The 21,509-nt window shown below is 52.6% G+C and overlaps 11 protein-coding genes; 4 read left to right on the forward strand and 7 right to left on the reverse strand.

Annotated features, from left to right (window-relative positions):
- Window positions 1-438: 438 nt before the first annotated feature.
- Window positions 439-2,007, reverse strand: RCC_04166 (probable homocitrate synthase; the record flags this gene model as incomplete). XM_023769444.1 has 3 exons in its annotated part: window positions 439-1,234; window positions 1,289-1,867; window positions 1,928-2,007. 3 exons carry the CDS (start codon window positions 2,005-2,007, stop codon window positions 439-441), a joined length of 1,455 nt encoding a protein of 484 aa, XP_023625212.1.
- A 2,768-nt stretch (window positions 2,008-4,775) lies between these two features.
- RCC_04167 (uncharacterized protein) lies at window positions 4,776-6,025 on the reverse strand (the record flags this gene model as incomplete). XM_023769445.1 has 2 exons in its annotated part: window positions 4,776-5,853; window positions 5,919-6,025. 2 exons carry the CDS (start codon window positions 6,023-6,025, stop codon window positions 4,776-4,778), a joined length of 1,185 nt encoding a protein of 394 aa, XP_023625213.1.
- A 1,669-nt stretch (window positions 6,026-7,694) lies between these two features.
- On the reverse strand, window positions 7,695-8,602 carry RCC_04168 (uncharacterized protein; the record flags this gene model as incomplete). XM_023769446.1 has 4 exons in its annotated part: window positions 7,695-7,785; window positions 7,841-8,014; window positions 8,135-8,353; window positions 8,412-8,602. The coding sequence occupies 4 exons, from the start codon at window positions 8,600-8,602 to the stop codon at window positions 7,695-7,697; spliced, it is 675 nt and encodes a 224-aa protein (XP_023625214.1).
- An 873-nt stretch (window positions 8,603-9,475) lies between these two features.
- Window positions 9,476-10,100, reverse strand: RCC_04169 (uncharacterized protein; the record flags this gene model as incomplete). XM_023769447.1 has 3 exons in its annotated part: window positions 9,476-9,559; window positions 9,608-9,910; window positions 9,963-10,100. 3 exons carry the CDS (start codon window positions 10,098-10,100, stop codon window positions 9,476-9,478), a joined length of 525 nt encoding a protein of 174 aa, XP_023625215.1.
- Window positions 10,101-10,476: 376 nt separating this feature from the next.
- RCC_04170 (related to renal dipeptidase) lies at window positions 10,477-11,721 on the forward strand (the record flags this gene model as incomplete). Its single annotated transcript, XM_023769448.1, has 1 exon — window positions 10,477-11,721. The coding sequence occupies one exon, from the start codon at window positions 10,477-10,479 to the stop codon at window positions 11,719-11,721; it is 1,245 nt and encodes a 414-aa protein (XP_023625216.1).
- A 630-nt stretch (window positions 11,722-12,351) lies between these two features.
- RCC_04171 (uncharacterized protein) lies at window positions 12,352-13,629 on the forward strand (the record flags this gene model as incomplete). Its single annotated transcript, XM_023769449.1, has 1 exon — window positions 12,352-13,629. The coding sequence occupies one exon, from the start codon at window positions 12,352-12,354 to the stop codon at window positions 13,627-13,629; it is 1,278 nt and encodes a 425-aa protein (XP_023625217.1).
- Window positions 13,630-14,190: 561 nt separating this feature from the next.
- RCC_04172 (uncharacterized protein) lies at window positions 14,191-14,958 on the forward strand (the record flags this gene model as incomplete). Its single annotated transcript, XM_023769450.1, has 1 exon — window positions 14,191-14,958. One exon carries the CDS (start codon window positions 14,191-14,193, stop codon window positions 14,956-14,958), a length of 768 nt encoding a protein of 255 aa, XP_023625218.1.
- Window positions 14,959-15,138: 180 nt separating this feature from the next.
- Window positions 15,139-16,092, reverse strand: RCC_04173 (related to F1F0-ATPase complex assembly protein ATP11; the record flags this gene model as incomplete). Its single annotated transcript, XM_023769451.1, has 1 exon — window positions 15,139-16,092. The coding sequence occupies one exon, from the start codon at window positions 16,090-16,092 to the stop codon at window positions 15,139-15,141; it is 954 nt and encodes a 317-aa protein (XP_023625219.1).
- A 445-nt stretch (window positions 16,093-16,537) lies between these two features.
- RCC_04174 (related to 4-coumarate-CoA ligase) lies at window positions 16,538-18,316 on the forward strand (the record flags this gene model as incomplete). XM_023769452.1 has 3 exons in its annotated part: window positions 16,538-16,556; window positions 16,613-17,663; window positions 17,713-18,316. 3 exons carry the CDS (start codon window positions 16,538-16,540, stop codon window positions 18,314-18,316), a joined length of 1,674 nt encoding a protein of 557 aa, XP_023625220.1.
- A 103-nt stretch (window positions 18,317-18,419) lies between these two features.
- On the reverse strand, window positions 18,420-19,391 carry RCC_04175 (probable catechol O-methyltransferase; the record flags this gene model as incomplete). XM_023769453.1 has 3 exons in its annotated part: window positions 18,420-18,461; window positions 18,512-19,078; window positions 19,143-19,391. 3 exons carry the CDS (start codon window positions 19,389-19,391, stop codon window positions 18,420-18,422), a joined length of 858 nt encoding a protein of 285 aa, XP_023625221.1.
- A 556-nt stretch (window positions 19,392-19,947) lies between these two features.
- RCC_04176 (uncharacterized protein) lies at window positions 19,948-21,306 on the reverse strand (the record flags this gene model as incomplete). XM_023769454.1 has 3 exons in its annotated part: window positions 19,948-20,686; window positions 20,838-20,967; window positions 21,027-21,306. The coding sequence occupies 3 exons, from the start codon at window positions 21,304-21,306 to the stop codon at window positions 19,948-19,950; spliced, it is 1,149 nt and encodes a 382-aa protein (XP_023625222.1).
- Window positions 21,307-21,509: the final 203 nt, after the last annotated feature.

The raw sequence follows: 21,509 nt of genomic DNA on the forward strand, positions 1-21,509 counted from the left end.
ACACATCATGTGTTTGCTGTACGCATGTCACTTGCCGGAATATGCCTTCTCAATAAGATGCTGCGAAGACGGCACTCCGTGGCGGGGGGCCATCGGTCTCGAGAAAGTGCAGTCATACCTTGGGACCACACATCTCATCCGTTCTGGCGCATATTGACGTATCCTCATAACGAGCCTTCCAACGAGTACGCATCCGCTTGCTTGAGAGGTGTAGTGGAGCAGGTTGAAACGGGGGGTAAAGGAAAAAGGATATCCCATGCTGCTAATATGTACAACCCAACGCTCAACTTTTGAGTTCAAACATGCTCGCCGCTCTTGCTATCGAGTCATGAGCTGGCTCGTTGCATGGCTGCTGCGCCATAATGTGTCTCATACTCTCTCACGCCGAGGCGACCGGTCTGCCTTTCGACTCCAGAAACTCCATGATACAACGGCCATCTAGGACACAACTTGCGTCTTGCTCTTCTTAGCTGCTGGAACGTCGGCCTGAGCATCGACAGTCTCGTCGAGTTCTCTCTTCTCTGGTTCCTTGCGCAGCTCAGCCTCCGCCTTGGCGAACTTCATCTGCTCCTCCTTCGACAACGCAATCAAAGGCTGCTCCTTCTCCGCGCTAAGGTTGAAGTGGAATGCCTTGATAATGCTGTCGGCATCGTCGATGGCCAATGGCCTGACGTCTGCCAGGGCCTTGATCTTCAAAGTGACGGCCTTGATTTGGGCTTCGGTCATGTCCAGGCCAAGCTGTTCAGCACGCGACTTGATCGCGTTCCAGCCCGTAAGACGAGAGGCAAAGTGCACGTATCTGCTCATGCCAAAGTCAAGTGGGTTGATAATCTCGTAGGTGGATGGGTTGTTGAGGATGGCCTTGGCGTGAATGCCAGCCTTGTGGGTGAAGGCGCAGAACCCGGTGATTGGGTTGTTGAATGGTACGTTGACCTCAACAGCCTCTGCAACCAAATCCTCGATTTCCTTGATCTTCTCGAGCTTGTACTTGGACTTGRCGTAGTCGCGGTCTGCGACAATCATGCGAGCCATGAGTCCACCGAGGGGAGTGATTCCATTCCGCTCACCAATTCCAAGGACCGAGGTATCAATGTGGGTGGCTCCAGCTTCAAGCGCAGTGTAGGCGTTTGCGATGGCGCATCCGGTATCGTCGTGGAAATGGGTCTCAATGTCGCAGCTGACAACACCGCGGAGGGTTCTGACGAGGTCGAACACCTGGCGTGGAGAGGCACAACTTTCATCATGTTAGCGAATGGCYCGATCTTGTTGATCGCAAGCTTCGACTTACCCAACAGTATCCGCGATTCCAACTCTGTTCACGCCGATCTGGTCAACAGCCTTGTAGATGGTGAGGAGGTCGACCAGATCACTTCGGAAAGAGTCCTCGGAGCTGAACCGGATCTCCTTTCCTTGTGACTTGACGTATTCGATGACTTCAATCGCGGTGTTCTTGATGTAGGTCATGTCCTTGCCGTGACTGTGCTCCATCAAATGGCTGCTGGTACCAATGACCACGTCCACACCATCGACACCTGTAGAAACTGCAAGCTTGGCATCGCTCATGTTACACCGAACGTGAGTGAGGATCTTGGCCTTCAGTCCAAGCTTGCAAATTGCCTCACAGTCCAGGCGAGATTGCTCGCTTGCAGCGGGCGATGTGAGCTCGATGTAATCCACACCGAAATCATCGAGTGCCCTGGCAATCTTGATCTTGGTCTCGGTGTTGAAGAAGGCGTTGGCAAACTGCTCACCCTCTCGCAGCGTTGATTCAATGATCTTGAAGTTCGACACATTGCTGAGGAAGTCGGGCACGGGCGCGTATGGGTTGCTTGATTGAGGGCGAGAGTTCTGGTCTGTGGGAATGGCTCTACGCACGATGTGTCAATAGCCGTCGCTGTACAACAAGTAGCATGTTCCGTAGCCTCACCTGTAGCCACTGTGGCCATTGGCACCATTGGTGCCGTTGGCGCCATTGCTGGCAGGCGCCTCGTCTGCTGTAGGACACATGGCCGAGATCGGCTCTCAATAGCGACTGGGAAGACAGGTGTGGTGGATTGGAGGAGCAGGTCAGTTGATGTGCAGAGAGATGGCGGGATTCTGAGGATTGGCGGGTTCAAGTAGTCAACAGCAGTCAAGTTGTGAGTCAACAAAGTGATGGTGAGCGAGGTGGAAGAGTCAAAGCAAAGAATGTCAGTGCCCCGGCCGAGTATGACGACCAAAATATTTGCTCGCATTGGCGGAGGATATCCACCGTGGCTCTGACCTCACTCCCTCCACATCTGTCCAAACATCTCGCGCCAGCACCGCGGGAACGAAGCCTCGGTCGAGGGTGTTGACATGCAATTCAATGGTTGATCACATCCTGTTGGGGACGGAGGACTATATGCCTCACTCATCTCTCTCTCGCAATCAACTCTCTTGAAGATTTCTCTGCTCTCTTTTGAGCAACGAATGAAGAGCTTTGGATATCCGACCGTCCATCTTACCACCGCTCATTTCTTATGGACTACTAGGAGTTGTTGAATGCTCGCATACGTCAATACATTCCCACACACGGTATCCATTGTTATTCACGAGAACATACTACCTACCTAGGTACCTTATATGCAGTGTCTCGCTCTTTCCCTGGGTATGTTTATATACACGTCAGTCCACGGCAAACCCATAATCCATCAACTCCCACATCGCTTGGCGTATGGGCTCTCGACCGACAACGGCCCCCCGGATAAACTGGTCGACCGCACGTATGGTACGAAGTAATGCATCTCCACCTTCTAGCCCTTCCGGGACAGCAGCACGTGAAGGGCCAGAGCGGTGTAGTCAGCATTTGCCAAGACGCCCCGTGTTGAGCTGCTGCTGCTGCTGCTGCCGTTGCTGCTCTTGTCATATGAATTCCTTCATGGGTTTCTTGAACGTATTATGAGATTCCTGCAATGATTACTTGCCTTACGGCAGAAAACGGTTCCAGGAAGCTTCCATGACCTCCGCTTTGGCAGAGCACGGAGATTCATCACGAGTTTGCAGCAAGTGTGGATTTCTCATCTGATTCAGCTCTCTCCAAACTAATGGTGATGCTTCTGGCGGGCTCTCGCGTTCTCATACTTGTGAGGTGACCATTCGTTTGGGGGAAACATTGCGAGATCTCGAAGATCGACTTTGAGTCACTGCCGTGGCCGCTGCCCCGGGCCGCAACAAACAACTTCACCTCAATTCTGCAGCATGAATACAATGATCCCAAACAGTGCACTTCAAGCGTGCTCGATGTCCTGGAACATTGGAGCATCAAATATACAACCCCAACCCCAACCCTAAATCTCGGCTTGTCAATACCCTTTGCCCTTGTTCTACGCAAATTTGCCCTACTCTACGGAATTCAGTCCCCAGTCTTGACCAACGAATGGRTACTGCTGGCTAGATAGCCAAGCATTGCTTGCGATGATCCAGGTACGCCTCACATGGTACAAAGCTCCAACAGGCCACCTGTCAGCCCTCCGCCTCATCCATCCGGACGGGTAGTCGCACGATTCAAACAAGCCTCACGTTTGGGGGGAGCTACATGGTTGGTATCCAACAGCTATCCACACATGCATCCAGAGATTTGACTTGCCGGGGCAAAATACAGATCCTGAACGTGAACAACGCATACTGAGATCAGCATTCCATGCAGACGCTCCACTTCCTTCAGCCCGGAGCGACATTGCAATGCTTGAACATGCTTGGACACCCGAACCAAGACCATTCCGTGAGACCTTAGGAATGTCTCATGCTATTTCAGGCAGTCTTCAAAGGGTTGGCGCGGCTGCGCGATGAACTTCTCATGCTACAAAGATACACGTAGCTTGTACAAATGCCCGATCCAGATAGTCCAAATGGCCTAGCATCAAGGGTACCTGACAAGCACCTCGAGCTTTGGATTGAGAACCTTGACCAAGCCGAAAGCCCACAGGAACTTGCCGACAATCAACGATACCACCCAGACACGGATGTGGAGAGGGGCATGCCGCATGCCAATGATTGAGCTCACCGATGAGTGATCATACTGCAGTGCATCCCCGATCCCCCGAGTCCTGGCATGGTTCGCGTTGCAGGAGTTCGGCGGAGTCGGGAGCAGTTGCCAGAGAGGATGCCAACAAGAGTCATGTCCATCCTGGTCTGATGTTTCCCTGATGATGTGAGCGATGAGAGAGCGATCGTTTATTGATTCCCACCCAACCAGATGCCAGCCGCAAACCTACGCACGGATTTCCCGCTGGAAATGGTAGAAACTGATGAGGCAYATGTCAAAAGTAAGAAAGCCTTTGTATGCATGCATGTAGCTGTACTCGAATACCGGTCCTCGATCGCTGTTCGCTGTCACTTTTGCTCTGTTCATTTCCCTGCCAACTAATGCGCTGTTCTTGACGATTGCCTTCTAAACCTTAAAGACTGTACGAAAATCTCCCCACCAGACCCCGACCGCCGTCCATCCACACCACCAAAGCCGTTGTGAGAAATGAGAGCTGAGATTCTTGTGGGCACTGTGCCTCGCGGCTGTGGAGTTGGAATAAGTCCATTCTTGAGAACCATTCCCGCTCCGTTTTCTCGGCTCCCTGCCAACACCTGAACTCATATCCTAGAGCATCGACGCATGGCGTCTTTTCAATAACAAGTCAAATAAACATTACAGAAGCTGGGATGCCAATTCATCGAGGAGTGAGCCTTGTCTTCCTGTGCTTGACGCTATCTCCGTGGCCCGTCGATGGCATGCCCAGCATACTTGCGCCTTCTGCGTGCATTCAGATCGACTGGTGATGATTGTACGACGACGCAGAAGGAGTAGGACCTCTGCGACTCTGAATGAGTCTTTCGGTTTGAATGTACAGGCTGTCCAGTGTTTGCATGGCCGGCGCGTCCTTGAGGATCTTCGCGACCTGGAGACCTGAGCTGATGAGCTGGAGAATGTTCCTGTCGTCCTTGAGGGGCCGAGACTGATGCTTGGCCGCATGCCTCATCTCCAGGCTGTTCTCTAGGATTGTAATGAGTTGCTTGATCTGGCCATTGTAAAGCACGCGCGCTGGGATGCGGCGCTTCGTTGCTAATCGCTTGAGCAGATATACCCACTCCGACCATTCTCGGTCACCGGGTACACGGACGGGTCGCTTGTCTGGTTCGATGGGGATAGGAAACTGGTATTTGGCGACAAAGTCGAAAGAACACTGGGAGAGCCTGTCGTTGACTTTTGACAGGATGTCATCTTGCTCCTGGGCGTACAAAGTGATTGGCAATTGAGGAAGATCTTCTTCCTTGGGCTCGAAGCCTTGATCGTCTGGCTTGTCGAGGAGCTGCGAAGGGCCATCGAACTCGTCTCTGTTGGACGGTCGCCTTTGCGGAAAAGCCTTTGCTTGTAGGCTCGCCGTACTGGAGTTGGCGTCGCCTGGGAAATACCCACCACCAAGACCCATTCGCGCCTCTTCCGAGGAAGTACGCCGGATCTGCTGTCCTGACCAGTTGCCCTGAAATGGGGCATAGCCAGAGCGAGGACTGCGGTTGCCTTCCTGAGGCATGGGAGTGTGCGAGGTGGCGAATTGCCCCGAAAGTGGGGACGTTGCCCAGCCGGCGAGCAGGGGAATGTCCTGGTATGGTGCAGCAGGTCGACTGGACCACTCTTCGCGTGCCCAGCGCTGTGCTTGCGTGTTAGAGAATGGTGGATATGTCGCCGTACCACGAYTGTTCGTCGTCGACAGGCCCGGCGGTGCTGTGAAGTTCGACATGGGCTGGGAGACGGTCGGGACTGAGCCTGGATAGGTGTGCGCGTAGGTAGGATTTGGAGGTGGACGTGAGGCCGCCCATGGATCTCGTTCCTGTAGTCGTTGCCTGCACGCTGTCAAAAAAAAAACGTCCAAGTTGACCTTCTTACAAGGTGAGATGTGTGAGCATACTGTCTGGCGAAAGGCTCGTCCATGCGAGAAGGCAATGCAGCTGCTCTTCGCGACTCGTTGGGAGCGTAGCCCGTGGTGGTAGCCTCAGTAGAGGCGCCTGTGGTCATCGTGCGCTGTTCTGCCGCAATCTGGGCCGCAACTGCTGCAAAGTGCAACAGAATGCAAGAAAAAAGAAGAGAGGGACTAGAAATCGCGATTGGGACGGGGTACAGAGATAGTAGTCAAGTAAAGAAAGGGCCTTTGTTACGTGAGGCATCCACGTCCGCCAACCAGCGTATGACCATTTCGGCTTGGGTCGTGCTACCATCGAACCATCGAGTTAGAAGGATACAGGGCTTCGGCCAGCACGCGGGGATATTCGCTGCGCAGGATCTGACGCGGTCTGTCCGTGCCTGCCTGAGTCTTCCTCGACGGCGAGCGACGCCCAGGATGCCCCGGCTTTCGCAACGTGTGCAGCTAGGAGTTCGAAATCGAGCTTCCCGAAGACAGTCCAGCAGGCCAGTAGGAGCCATGAGACTAGCAAAGCTGCCGGGAGCGCTTGGCCAGGATACTGGATACCCCCTTGTATCTTGCGGGCAAGGATGTTTGATAGCCGGGAGTGAAACCTCATGTGGGCGTAGACCAGCAGCAGCAGTGGACGCAGAACCTGACATCATCTCAAACTTGACAGTCGACCGACTTGCAAGTGCCGAAAGTGAAAAAAGATATTTTGTCTGTTTTTGGTGCTCTCGTCCGACGCAGGTCGAAACGTGCCGGAGGACAGGCATCATGACACGTGCTTGCGTGCACATCTTCACCGGCATGTCGCCTGCGTGCTGCGGCAATAGTGTGTGAGAGCCACGACCATGGCACCGCCCGCGGTGGGTGGGGACGTCGGTCGGAAGCTCGCCACGCTCAGCACGCGTGATGTCGTCGCCGGCGGGCCTGTGGCTCTGGGACTGGCAGGCAAATGCACGCTTCGGCAGACTGATCTCCGTCAAGCAAGGCCATGCGGTTCGGTCGCTTTTTTGCCTGCGGGCAATTCGAGATACTTTCCTGGGGAGGCCCCTTGAGGATCATGGGTGTACCCTAGCATTGCACGCGCAACAACGGTGATCTGTGCGTCTGTTTTAAGTGGGCATCACTTTCCCCGAATCTCGCTGCCATTTCACGTCTCGATCTTCATCAACCGCTGCTGCCCAACGTGCGGAGCGGATCGCGGAGCCTTGCTCTCGACTGCACGAGAAAATCGGCGTGGGGGTCCAGAGCAGAAGGCTGACGCCGCAGCAGAGGGACAGAAGAACGATTGCTTGAATAAAAGTAATAATAATCGTGATGGATGTTGTTCCGCGCCTTCCCTGAATCCGTTAAGATTGGCCCGCCTCGTCCTTGGCATTTGCGGCTCTTCACGCTGCGCGGCAGAAGCTTTGTGTCATCATTATTATTACATACATCGAATTGATCTGGAAGCCAGGCACGTGAGCTTGCGCTCTTAGGGCGTTTAATTGATGTTCGTCAGGCTAAAGCACTCAATCCCTGCGCGGTTCCTCGCGGCTGGACACACACGCAGACGTCACTCCCAAAAACAGATGAAGGTCTCAGATCTGGAATCGGTGTCCTGATTGCACGAGAACGGCAACGTGAGATGAATTGTGGGTTCGGTAATTGGTATCGTAAGAGTCCTGCTCGCATGAGTGCCCATGCCGAATGAGCTAACGTGGGCTATTTCCCATGGTCTCGTACATTTGAGCGACTTGAATGATATAGTCCGTATTGCTCACTCCGTTTGCTGCCACCTCATGCGCACCGAGCGCTACGCATGCTTTCGGGGTCGTAGTATTCGTCTGCTGCGCCACTGGAGTGCTGATAAGCAGATGGTGCGACATGGCTTCGAGCACATTAGCATTCTGCAGGGTCTGACTTGGGGCAAGAACAAGACGAACCGTAAGGCAGTGTCGTGCGCATTGTACGCGGTGTGAGGTCCGCTTGGTGACGAGTCGAGTCCGGACTCCACTGCTGCAGCTGCCGAAGTATATGCGCCTTTTCGGTGGGTAAACCGCTTACGGGAACGATGCAGAATGACGGAACCATATGCAAGCTTGCCTGTGCTAGCGGCACTGCGATCTCTACGTTAGCAAGTCCAGACTCACGACTGCGCCATGAGCAGTGCTGATCGCCATCATCCGAGGGGTTCGCGTAGCTGCATGGGACGGCCGGGTGATTTTGAATGTACTCACAAAGCAACGATGATAACGATCCAAGTAAATACTGGCGCCGCCCCACCGACAGCTGCGAGGGCAAGAAGCACTACCATCCCGAGCCATAAGGCTGTGGTGACCGAGTTGAATACGACTACCGATACCGCGCTTAATCGTTTCCGAGCAAACAGAATGATCTCGATCCCGTTCATCGCAATAGTCAGGGCGGAGATTCCGATGAAAACACCGGAAACCACACTAGGAGGGTCTGGTTAGCTACGACCATCTACCAACGCACTCATCCGAAGACACTCACTTGACRGCGCTGTCCAATCTTTGCGGGTGCTTGGTAAGTTCCGTGTCGATCCCATAATCGTAGTCGTCACCGGAACTTCTCCAGATCCCCAGAGATACTGCCGATATTGCCAAAAATATGCTTGCCGAGACCAGTTGAAGGGTCCAAAAGGGTATCCAAAAAGCCTTCGACCACATGTTTTCGGCGTACATGGCCGCGATGTGCTTGATCGAGAATGGAAAGACGGCTTTGCAGAGCGAGCAACTCCACGTCTTGGGTATAACGTGGCGTAGACGGCGTGTCCTTGCGACCCAAGCAGTCGTCTGGAGTGATGGCTAGGCTCTGACACGCGCAAGCTCAAGTTACTTTGAGAGTGCGTTGCGAAGTCTTGTAAGACGTAACGGGAGCGAGTATGGGTGCGTGTTCGAAATATCTTTCAATGTCAAAGGAAATGATGTGGTGGTGAAGTACGGACTGTAGTGTGCACATGGGCTGATATGGCTCTTCATAAGTTGCGCTTACCTCTTGCTTTGTGCTAGACGAGTACCCGCGCGCGTAGCATTGCCTGAAGGATCTCAAAGAGCAAGAGGCGCAGCGAGGATGAAGTTGTGAGGCTTGGCATGAAGCTGGAGCAGGTGGAAAGTATATCTTGGATCTGCCGCTTCTAGATTGGCTAGATATGCGGGAAGGATCAAATTCAAGCTGGAATTAGCACAGCACCAGTTGAYTAGGCGCCACACTGGCCGCTTATCCACTGCATATAACAACTTCATGGAGGCTGCGGTGCTTGTGGTTGTAGATCCAAGGAGGCTTTACCAATCTGCGCCCTGTTGACCCCTTGGTAGTTCCCGCTGCTATGTGTGTTGTATGCTTGGACCGTTTTCACAGCAAGGCGCACGCCTGGATATGCCTGGCCACGTTGCAGCAATTTGGAGACCAAATGCTGTGTCCTGGGGCGTGACTCCGCAGCAAACTGTCTTGAAATGATAAGTTCATTCAGACATGTTAGCCACGCCAGCAGCATGAGTGGAGCTCTGGCGCAGGGGTGCAGGATATGGCCACAACTGCCTGATACTGTCGTGATTCTATAGCCTGTCCTCCTTGGCTTTCATTTCCTCAAAATGCTTACGGGCCAGAGTGTCTCGCTCCTCGCGCAGGTTGGTGAAAATCTTTCGATTGTTAGCCGCGTACATCTCAAGAGGCAGAAGTACACTCACCCAGAACCACAATGCAATCTCGAAGAATCCAAATGCAAAAACCATGCTGTTCTGCAGCGGCTCTCCAAGACTAGCTGTAACCCGCGAAGCAGGGCCAAACATGCCGCYCTCCTTGAATAGGTAAACGTATCCAGTGAGGCCAAACAAGAAAGTCAAACGCACTGGTACGTTTGAAAGCCAGTACTCCAACGCCACAAGTTCGCTCAAAGACGCGGCCGTAAGATCTGCAATCCCTAGGAAGGCCAGCAAGACACCGGCAAAAGCCGACGCCTCGCTGGGTTTGTCCAGAGTAGTCGCATGAGACTACATCACATCCGTCAGCCATCGATGAGGGTCTCAAAAGTGACAAACGTACCATTCTCATGCTTTCTCCAAGGATGAACACCACATTCTGATCGGCAATGACTCTCGGGGATGCCAAGAARAAGTATGCCGCGGTGATGTGGAACAGCGAGACTGTCCGTATGAGGGTGAAGGCTGATATGAGTCCCATCCTTGTGGCTTCTAATGGGGAAGCGATTGGCTTCGTTTGGAATGTTCTTCGTTGTTGTTTCGGTGGAATAAGGAGTTGAGGGCGGAAGGTTTGATGGTGGTGCAGTTCCGGCGCTAAGCCTCTTTCAAAAGGCGCTGTACGACGACTTATCGCTTGGTCACTCTTTCGAAGCACACTCGGACGACGCTCTCTCCGCCGCGTTAGTCTGTACATCAAATCCGAACCTGACTCCTGCTTACCCTGGCCTTGTCGAAAGCTCGTCATGGAGAAAACTTATCAGAGCTGCGACGGTCGTGATGACTTCATCCATCCTCCAAATAAAGTGCAGTCGCAGAGGCGACCCTGGAGGCATCGATACAAGAACATTGTACAAGCAATGCTGCTCTCCTGCGTTGCAGTCTTACTGTACACGTCGGGCGTGCTCTCCACCTTGACAGAACCATCATTGTCGGGCGCAGACAAGATCCTGGCCAAGCATCCTCTTGTCGACGGCCACAATGATCTCTTGATCTTGATTCGAGCAATATACGGGAATAAGATCTACGACAAGAACTTCACTGAGCCTTTTGAACATGGGAACATGACCGCCCAATTCGACTTGCCGCGCGCAGTTGCAGGCCGTATGGGAGGCTCTTTCTGGTCTGCTTTCGTGAATTGTCCAGCTGATGGTCTGGACTTCTCCAACAAGATTTACGCTCCTTACGTCCGAGCTACCCTTGAGCAGATTGATTTGTTCCACCGTTTATCATCCAAATATCCCAAATTCTTCACTTTACCGAAGGATGCTGCGGAGGCAGAGCAGAATTTTGCCAAAGGTAAACTCATCTCGCCCCTGGCCATCGAAGGGTTGCATCAAATCGGGAACTCAATCTCTACTCTGAGACTGTATCACCGGCTTGGAGTGCGCTACGCCACTCTCAACTGGAATTGTCACACCATCTATTCTGACGCTGCTGTTGTCACGGTCGATGGCGAGAGTCAAGCATCTAAGCCTTACTGGGGAGGCGTGAGCAAGGCAGGACACGACCTTGTAGCCGAGATGAATAGGCTCGGTATGCTCGTAGATCTCTCGCACGTCAGCGTGGACACCATGAGGGACGTGCTAGGTGGCTCGCCTGAAAAAGGTTGGAATGGCAGCATTGCCCCGCCAATCTTCTCGCACTCGAGTGCGCATGCACTCTGCCCTCACCCACGAAATGTACCAGACGATATCCTCCGGCTCGTAAAGAAGCGCAATTCCGTGGTCATGGTCAACTTCTCGCCCGATTTCATAAGCTGCAAAGCGRGCAACGCTTCGACCGGGCTACCAGACTTTGTAGAGGAGAACAACACGATTGAGCATGTCGTGGAACACATTATGCATATCGGCGAGCTGATCGGGTATGATCACGTTGGAATCGGCAGCGACTTTGATGGCATTGCAGGCACACCTCGTGGCCTTGAAGATGTGTCAAAGTACCCAGATTTGATCAACCTGCTGCTCGACAATGGCGTTAGTGCCAAAGACTGTGCAAAGATTGCCGGAGGAAATGTGCTCCGTGTGTGGCGAGAGGCCGACAAAGTTGCAGCACGCCTGCAGAAGGAGATGGAACCATTGGAAGATCAAGATGTTACCTTTTGAATGGACGGGCAAACATTACAAAGGTGAATATTTTTGCGTCCAGGAAGTGCCAAGAGCATGTGAAAGAAAAGCTAGGGCAGTTGAATCGTCATTCAGTACATGACCGCCATATCCTTGGAGCCGCCTCGTTTGAGGCCTCTAGGGCTAGTCGCAGTTTCCGACCTGCCTGATCACAGTATGTGATAACCGTAAGCATTGCGATTCCACCGATCTTGCGAGATTGTATCATGTAGCACTTCCAGCTTCACTTTCGCGGACGTGAAATAGATCAGGTGCTTGATTGTACTCCGTCCACGGATCAAAACAATCTCCCGCGCTCTTTCTTTCATCACTCATCAACACCGCTTGACCCTCCCCTCAACAACAATCTCCAACAAACCGTCTACCACACATTACTCCAGCCACATCATCCATCTTCGGGACAAACACTCCTCCTCTTCCTCGTCTGACTCGTCAGCTGCGGCTGCGCCCAGTGCTGGTTGCATCCCCTCCAAGATCAGGTCTCTTTCCGACCGCGACCAGCAAACGGCTCTCCCTTGTCAAAGATCTTCGATTGAAGTCGTTGACATGTGCTACGCCTTTCGAGCAACCACATCGACTGAAGACCAAGACCGAGACGATATCATCGCCATGGCCAAGAACACGACCGCCACAAATGCGCGCCGTCAGACCCCACCATCAGCAGCTTCTTCAACGCCAAGCCCATCAGCATCCGATGACTGTGTCGAGGTGGCCGCTCCAACTAGGACCTTCTCACCAGCTTCAAAGGCTAGAAGTGTGACTCAACGTCCGAGCGTAGTCAGGAGCGTAGAGAGCAAGGAGATCGAGGAAATCGAGGACGACGAGGACGACGAGGATGAAGTAATGGAARAGTCAACCACGAATGCTAGCGTCAGCAGAAAGCGTGCAGGCTCGAGCTTGGTGAAGGGTAGCGCGAAGAAGACAAAGAGTGCTGTGAGTTTTGAAAAGCAGAAGCCGTCTGGAAAAGGAGAGGCGTACGATGATCTCGTATATCGAGCGAATACGATGGCAAGGGGGCTGAAGGAGGAAATCAAACAGCAGAAGTCGGACTTGAGCGTCTTGGAAGATGAGCGAGACGAAGCACTCGTGCAAGTGTCGTCTTTGCGAAAGAAACTCAAGGCCGAGCAGGAACTCCGAGAAACGCAGGATGCAAAGCAGGCCGCCGACATCAAAACCTCCGTGAAGGAAATGAAAGTCCAGTTGAGAGCTGAGTGGGACAAGAAGAACAAAGTCGCCAGCGACACCAAGGATCGGAAGCACAAGGAAGAAATAGCCCGATTCAAGCTCAAGACGAACGAGGCTCAAGCGGCAATGAAGGTCGCAAAGGCCGATGCAAAGGAATCCAAGCCGGAGCATTCCAAAGCTMTACAGGCAAAGGACAAGAAGATCGAAGGCCTGATGGAGAAGGAGATAACACTATCAGGCGTCTCGGACAAGCTGAAGGACGACAAGGCAAAGCTGCAGGCTGACAAGGAACGTCTTGCAAAGGCCCTTGAGGATCTGTCCGACGAGATTTTGAAGCTCGAGTACGATGTGGCGAAGTTGAAAAGGGAAGTGAAGAAGGAGCAAGGTGTGAGCGCGTCTCACATCGACAACATTATCGGGATGAAGAAAAGCTTCAGCGAGGAGAAGAAGGTGCTCAATGAGAAGTGGCAGATCCAATACAACAACTCACAGGACAACGCACGCCGTGCCAGCGACATCCAACGCTCGATATCGACGACCACGCGTGCGCTCAATGAGTCCATCTTGAAGCGTGATGAGCTGGACACCAAGCTGAAGAAGGCGAATGCCGATATCAGCATGCTTCGGAAGAATGGTCCGAAGGAGGACAAGTCTGGCCAGCTCAAGGAGAAACAGAGCGGCGCTTCCAAGGTCATTCTCTGATTGGAGCCTCAAGGAGAGTAATTTGGACATGATGAGGTGAGGGGAGACTTGAATTATGAGAGATGAATTTTTGTGCTATTGGGTCTTTGGAATTTCGGCAAGGACAATTGTATATTACTTCAGGAGGTACGTCTTTCTAGAAGCCTCACATTCAAGCAATTGTCACGCTGAAGCGATGAAGTACCTTGTTGTACTGCTTCAACCAAATATCATAGATTGAAACTTGAGCGCGATTGCTCAGACCCACCACTCAACAATGTTAAACAATGCATGTGTAACCATTTTGCTACGTCCCCGATATCAACCCCTGTCAGCACTATCAAACGGATGAGAAGCGCGGGGATCGTTCTCAACATCTGTTAGATTGGTGTCACGACGTCCATTCAATTCATTCACATGCCAAATTCCGAAAGTGGCAGAATTAGCTTGATGCGGCTAGCCAGTAACACGGCATGTTGATCGAGCGCGTGGCTTGTCACGACTTCATTCAAACCCCAATTCACCATTCATTCGTTCGTTCATCCACACCTTCTCAACATCACATTCTCCAATTCTGTCATAATGAATCGTCAACGTGACCATGGGAGCAACGGACAATTGGCCCTGATGCAAGCCAACCGCGAGAAGAAGAAGCTGCGAGACGACAACACTGAACTCGAGCGACGATTGAAAGAAAAAGACCGGGCAATCACTCATCTAGAAGACGACCTTCGCACCGCGAAGGAGGAAAGCGCGAAGCAAATCCAAGCAATCCGCATTGAAGCCCAAGAGTCCGACGAGCTAAAAGATCAACTCCTCGCCGCTGGTACAAAAGCTGTACAGGAAGTGCGAATCAAGATCGAGGCTGTGCAAGCCGAGAAGGCGACGATCACGACTCTTCTCCAGGCCCGCGAGAAGAATCTGATGGAGTTGCAGGATGCTTGGGTTGAAAATGCTCCCGATCATACACGCGCGGCGCTTGAGCGCTTCAGTGAGCGGAGTTTGGGATTTGTCAAGAGCCTCAAAGCGGATGTGAAGATGGAGAGGGCGACGGGACTGGCGACGAGTCAGAAGTTATTGGCGAAACAGGCTGTGGTTGATGATCTGTACGATCAAAATGCCGCATTGCATGCGAAGAGCGAGCGGGACAGTAAGGCGCTGCAAGAGCTGAGGCGGGCTCGAGAGGAGGATCAGCGGACGGTGAGAATGATGGAGGGAGGGAAGCGGGCTGCTGATTTGCGCGCCGAGGAGGCGAAGGGGATTGCTGAGCAGCAGGAGGTGATTATCAAACGCCTCTTGCAGGAAAACGAGCGGCACTTCAGCGACTTTCCTTATGGAAACGGCTGTTAGTCCAAGGTCAAGCTCACAGGATGGAAGACTTACTTGGTTGAGGAATGTTATGTATATGTACATACATGTTGGGTGGAGGAATGTGCATATTCAATCCTCTGCGCCGACGGTGACAAAATGGACATGATAGCTGTACAATACCTTTCTTACAGACTCCGCCTTTCTACACAGTTAGACTGCTCACGGTACCTTCTCTGCCTCTTCCAGGAGGTCTTCCACCTTGAAGCTCGCATCTCCACCACTGAACTGCTGCATCAGCTGGCTCCTCTTCGCTGCACTTTCTCTCGCAATGCCACTCAGAGCTTCGAATCCATAAAACTTCTGCAGCGTCATGAGCAAGAACTTGCCCTCGTCGACACTGACACCGCGGTTCTCCTGCACGCGTCCCTCCATCAAGACGATGCCCTTGTTGAGCAGATCGAGGTGATGCGTGACGACGGTATGCGGTTGCRCATACTCCCCACGCAGCTTAAACTCGGCCAAATGGGTGAAGAGGACGGTTGTCGTCGTTTCTGTAGGGAATGTCCACTGCAAGAAATGTATCTCTGCACCTTGGCCTTCTCGAGGGATCGGCAGGATGAATTGTGGATGTTTCCGAGCGTTCGAAGCGATGCGGTTCCAAGTATCCGACTGCATAACAGCACACAAGCTCTGAGCATCCCGCACGTGTCTCAGCCGCCATATGGTCTCGATTTCTTTGTGCGGCAATTCTGCCGTCTTTTCCACATCGATAAAGCTGGAAAGAGTCTTGACAGGCGCATCACCTTTGGGGATACTGGATGCTGACTTTTGCGGCTGAGGGGGAGGTGGCGGTTGGTAAGGCACGCTTTGCGATGCGTTCTCCGGGGCTGGCGGTGCTGCTTGTGTCTGTCCGTTGATGGGAGCATTCATACCAGGGACCACGGCCTCCTTCCGCAACGCTGTGATGCGGTCTGCATATGCCCGTCTCAGCTCTTCTGCGTCCTTGAGGCCCTTCTCTTTCGCCTTCCTCTCCAATGCTTCACGGTACTTTTCCGTTGGATCCTGTTGTGCTGCGTAGAATCGCACATCGGATACCTGAGCCCATCGTTTTTGTCGAAAGGGCGCCTGTACCCTGCCGGTACAGCGCCGGAAAAGCAGTCCGGATGGATTCATGGTCGATGGCGCAAAGCAGACGAAGCTTGGTGAGTGATGATGTTGCCCTCATCGCACCTTCCAATAGAGTAGCGTCCACGCGTATCAATGCAGCTCAGCAATTAGTGCCGTCTTTAATCAATTGTGATCCTCATCGCGATATGTATTTGATGCCTGGCAAGGATGAAGACATTATCACGTCTGGCTTTCAATGCCTGCTCGTTCCCAACCACGCACCAAACTTTAGTCTGCTGTCTTCCATCATCATCGTCGTTCCCAGGTCGGAGACATTCAATTCAATCCGCGCGCAGATAAGGTAGGACGATAACGCCGAACAGCAGACCTCGGCCAGATCTTAAGCCGGACATTCCTTCGACCAACCAACCCACCGCAATCATGTCTACCTCTTCTGTTGCACAATACACAATTGTGTCCGAATCCCACCCGCGACTGAGACATTGCGAACATGCCGTCCCAATCGAATTGTAAGACATATCTCTCCCCCATCGCCACCCTACCAAGCTAACAACATTTCCTTCAGACCCACCGATTGAGCTCCCCGCCGCGAATGTCGGGCTTTATGACTTTTTGTTCGAACGCAAGAACCGCGACTTTCCAGACGACAAGGTCATTTACGTTGACGGAGAGACCAAGAGATCATACACCTTTGGCCAGGTGAAAGCAACCGCAATAGACTTTGGCAAAGGATTGAAAGGGCTGTGGGACTGGCAGAAGGGCGATGTGCTGGCTCTTTACACCCCCAACTGCATCGATACACCGGMCGTTACATGGGGAACCCACTGGGCCGGCGGTGTCGTCTCGCCAGCAAATCCTGGCTATACACTCGAAGAACTGGTCTACCAGCTGAAAGACAGCGGCGCGAGAGCTATCGTCACCCAACTCCCTCAATTGGACATTGCCCTACAGGCTGCCAAGCAGGTCGGGATTCCAGATGAGAGGATTGCACTCATCGGTGATGCGAAGCATCCCGAAGGCAGGATCAAGCACTTTACAAGCGTGAGGAATATCAGTGGAACCCAACGTTTCCGCCGTGCGAAGATCGATGCCGACAAGGACCTTGCCTTTTTGGTGTACTCGAGTGGAACCACTGGATTGCCAAAGGGAGTGATGCTCWCGCACCGAAACCTCATTGCCAACACGATGCAGGTCACAGCTGGCGAAGCGGAGCTCAGCTGCAAACCCACCCAGGACAATCCGGATGGAGACGCGATTCTTGCATTTTTGCCCTTCTTCCACATCTACGGTCTGACTTGTCTCATCCATCAATCCTTTTACCGGGGATTGAAGTGTGTTGTGATGTCCAAGTTTGAGATYGAGGCCTTTTGCCGTATCGTGCAAGATCACAGGATTACCATGGCTTACGTTGTACCCCCTGTCGTACTGCATTTAGCCAAGCATCCTGTCGTGGACAAGTATAATCTCAAAAGTCTTCGCATGATGAATAGCGGCGCTGCACCCTTGACAAAAGAGTTGGTCGAGGCCAGCTACGCGCGTATTGGAGTTCCTCTCAAGCAAGGCTACGGTCTATCCGAGACAAGTCCAACCACACACACACAGCCTTGGGATAAATGGTAAGTCTCAAACATCCCTCAATTTGGAATCCGCATGCTAATCGTCCAGGCAAACCACCATCGGCAGCGTCGGTACACTTCTTCCGGGAATGACGGCCAAATACATGTCGGATGATGACAAGGAACTCCCACAAGGCGAAGTCGGCGAGCTTTGGCTCAGTGGACCAAACGTCTTCAAGGGATACCTCAACAACCCCGACGGTACCGCAAACGCACTCACCTCTGACGGCTTTTTCAAGACTGGCGATGTGGGATATCAAGACAAGGAAGGCAACTTCTTCATTACAGATCGTCGGAAAGAATTAATCAAGTATAAAGGCTTCCAGGTGCCTCCAGCTGAGCTCGAGGGCCTACTGATTGCTCACCAGAGCATCGACGACGTCGCCGTGCTGGGTGTACATCGCGAGGACCTAGCCACCGAGGTTCCAATGGCGTTTGTGGTTGTCAAGAAGGGCACTGACGCGAGCCCGTCGCTCGAGAGAGAGATCGTGGATTGGCTCGGCGCGAAGGTTGCGAATCACAAAAAGTTGAGAGGTGGTGTCAAGTTCGTGGACGAAATCCCAAAGAGCGTTTCGGGCAAGATTCTCAGGAGAGTCCTCAAGGCGCAATTTGCCGAGGAGCAGAAGAAGCAGTCTGGAAAGGCGAAGTTGTAGAACGATGTCGTACGAGAAATGTCATGAAAGCAATCTATCATGCCGGTCATTGGCCGCTGCTGTTGGTCCTGTTCTATCGATATTCAAATACGCGAGCAATTGCTCAGCTCTCTTCGCCAACACATCTCGTGATCTCAACTCCGTCCTGTCGAAAGTCAGTGGGCACTCACTAGCTACGAAGATTCCCCGACTTACCGGCACGCCAGTAGGCTCGAAGCTGTTCACCAGCTGGCTCTCATAGACCAAATTTGGGTTCCCCAAAGTGGCACCCAGCTTCTCCTCTGCCACGCGGTTGGCATACTGCTTGCCCGTTCTCTCCGCGAACCTCTCATCAACTTTCGTCTCTCCCTCCTGCTTGCTCGCCCTCTCCCTCTTCTCCGCGACCGAACTCCTCACATACTCCAGATAAGGAGGATTACCCGGCTTGATAACATTATCCGCSGCCAACACAGATCCCTTACCCACCATTCCCAATTCCTCGCAAAGTTTCAAATCCGTGGTGTAAGCTGGTTTGTAATGGTCCAAGAACATGAGATCAATCTTTTTCAGCAATCCGGCTTTGTGCAATCGTGCGAGAGATGCATCGCTGGAACCGATTTCTACGTGCACGATATCGGATAGTCCGGCGAGGTGAACGAGCGAGGCGATCACGGCGCCGAATTCGGGGTTGCGTTCGAGAGAGTAGTAGCGTTTTCCTCCTGCGGCTTTGAGAGCTGCGCCGAAGAGGAGACAGGAGTAGCCGATGTAGCCACCTAGTTCCACCTACACGAGCACATGAGTAAAAGAAATAGAAGATGGCAGTGACAAAGGTTGTGTGATAATTTACCATCGTCTCCGGCTTCACTTCCGCGATCAAATCCGTTACTATTTTACCCTTGTCCTCTCCAACATTCATGAGATATTTCTGCGAACGTCCATATTCGTCAATCGCTTGCAGGACTTTGGTTGGGTTATTGCGGAGCTCTTCAATGTCTTCGCGGTTGTAGACGTAATGCAGAAGCTCAATTTCGCGACCATCGTCGAAGAAGACTTCTTCTTGAGCGGCATAGGCTTTTGTTTCGTCGAAGTGTGGCATTTTTGGGGATTGATGGAATTTAGAGAAGCTGATGATGGAATTGAAAGAAACTGGGGCAAAGAGGTGGAAATGGACGACTTACCGGAACTCCATTGGGGTTTGTTGGAGCTGTGGAGCTCTTGGGACTTGGAACCGTGAATCGACGACGCGTATATGACGCGATGGAGAGATTGGAAAATGGTTGAAGCTGGTGGGGTGGTCGGGAATGGGCGGCGATCGAGTGGTGTGCCCCTCACTTCCATTCTGCTTCCCCCGCATCAACCTTCTACTTACCTCACGTCGAGATGACAATGATTATTTGTGGGCTTCTGTCGTGTTAGAGATCGTATCGTGATTCAAGGTCGGTGAAATCTGATGCTTCAACAAGCTTCTCGTTTGCTGCAACGACTTGCTTGGCCGGCTTCCTGGAGAGACTCATCCAACAACTGACAGAGATCTTGCTGCTGGAGCTCAAGGAGCATTCTCATGCAGGATATCTAACCCTTCGCTAGACTGAAATCGCTTTCAACATCCGACTTGTCGGCTCAAGATCCGACATGGACACGCAGAATGCGTCTCAACGGATCATGCCCGCCTTCTTGAACATTTCGAATGTTTCCCACCAGCCYTCTTCTGGTCTGCTCTCCTCATGGAAACCTGCCGCCCTTAATCGATCGAGACACAAGTGGCGATCGAACGTCAACCAGTATCCATAGGAATCCAGCTGCTTTGAGTTCCAGATTTCGACCCCCTTCACGCCCTGAGCATCTAGCTTCTCCCGATGTTGCTTGATGAACTCGCTTGGCTTCATATCAGATGCGCTCGCGTTCTCGGGCGGCGGTACACCCTTCAAGCCGAACCAGCTCGCAATTTGTGGCCAGCGCTCTCGCATCGACCCAGGCTGGGCGTTGTCTGCCACGTTGAAGATTCTCTCTCGAAAATCCTCGGGATGGAGCGAGGCGAAAATTGCTACCTTCGCCAACGTTTTGGCCGAAGTCTCCGTGTACAATGAGTCGTAGCCCGCAGCTACACCGGGAAATGGAACGTTTGCTCCTTCACCGTAGACAAGCTTGTATGCGTAGAGATATACCGCCCAGTGTCCTGCCAGAGAGAAGCCACTGCCGTTGGGAGTGAATCCAATGATGGCATCAGGGCAGAGCTCACACCAGGTCCAACTTGAGTTCTGGCTCTCTTCGGTAAGTAACGCTCGATAATAGGGATATGCAACTGTCTTCTTGTAYGATTCTGGTAGGTTATCTGCCATCTCTTCAGAGAGTGGTGCGCTGAAGATGCCACCTGGAAGATAAATACCGTACCTAAAGACGAAGGCAACAGGGTCAGCGATATCCCAGACAGTTAGAATGTACACAAGGGTTGCGAGCTTGCTCTCTCCCAGACCTCAGCAATCCACAGCTGCGTAGAGGTCTTGTCATTGGTGATGTGCCTGGACTGTTGGGGATAAATTACCCTCGAGTGCCGCCTGGATATACGAAGGCCTGAAGCTTCGAAGAGATGCTGTTTACGCCTCGCACAACTCGACGCATCATGCTGACGTTTAGGCGCGCTTCTGTCTCATCGTTCGGGTCCTCTTTGAAGGCTTTCAGAGGTTATTAGTCAGCTGGGACGGTGCTATGATGCCAGAAATGGAGGATCTACCGAAATAAAAGACGTGGCTTATGGTGTCTCCGTTGGTGACCTTCTCTTGCAGAAGGCTTAGAAACTCGGCGTCAGAGCAGAGCAGATTCACACCAGATACCAGTGAAAGCGTCGGATATCCAGTAGCGTGTGAGGGCCAGAACGAATCTTGTATCGATAGCGGCCTGTTCACGAGGGCTGTAACATGGCCGAATGCTGGATGCTGGAGCAATTGCTCGACCACAGCCCAACCGATAAGGCCCGATGCACCGATGACGAGGGCGTGATTGCTTGATGCCATAAGTTAAATGCTCAAGCTGTACTGATTTGTGGTAAGGTCTTGAAAAAGGCGTCAGTCTTGAGGAGAGCGCTGCTGGATCGCGTTTTGAGCAATGCTATAAGCCAGAGTGCAGGCTTCCGATGAGTCAAGGCATATCGGTTCATCTGGGAGTTCAAGCGCTATTGCGTTTACGACACCGCCGCGTTCGTCGGTGTCGTATTCAG

Source organism: Ramularia collo-cygni (assembly GCF_900074925.1).
Source record: "Ramularia collo-cygni strain URUG2 genome assembly, contig: RCC_scaffold05, whole genome shotgun sequence".
Lineage (NCBI taxonomy): Eukaryota > Fungi > Ascomycota > Dothideomycetes > Mycosphaerellales > Mycosphaerellaceae > Ramularia > Ramularia collo-cygni.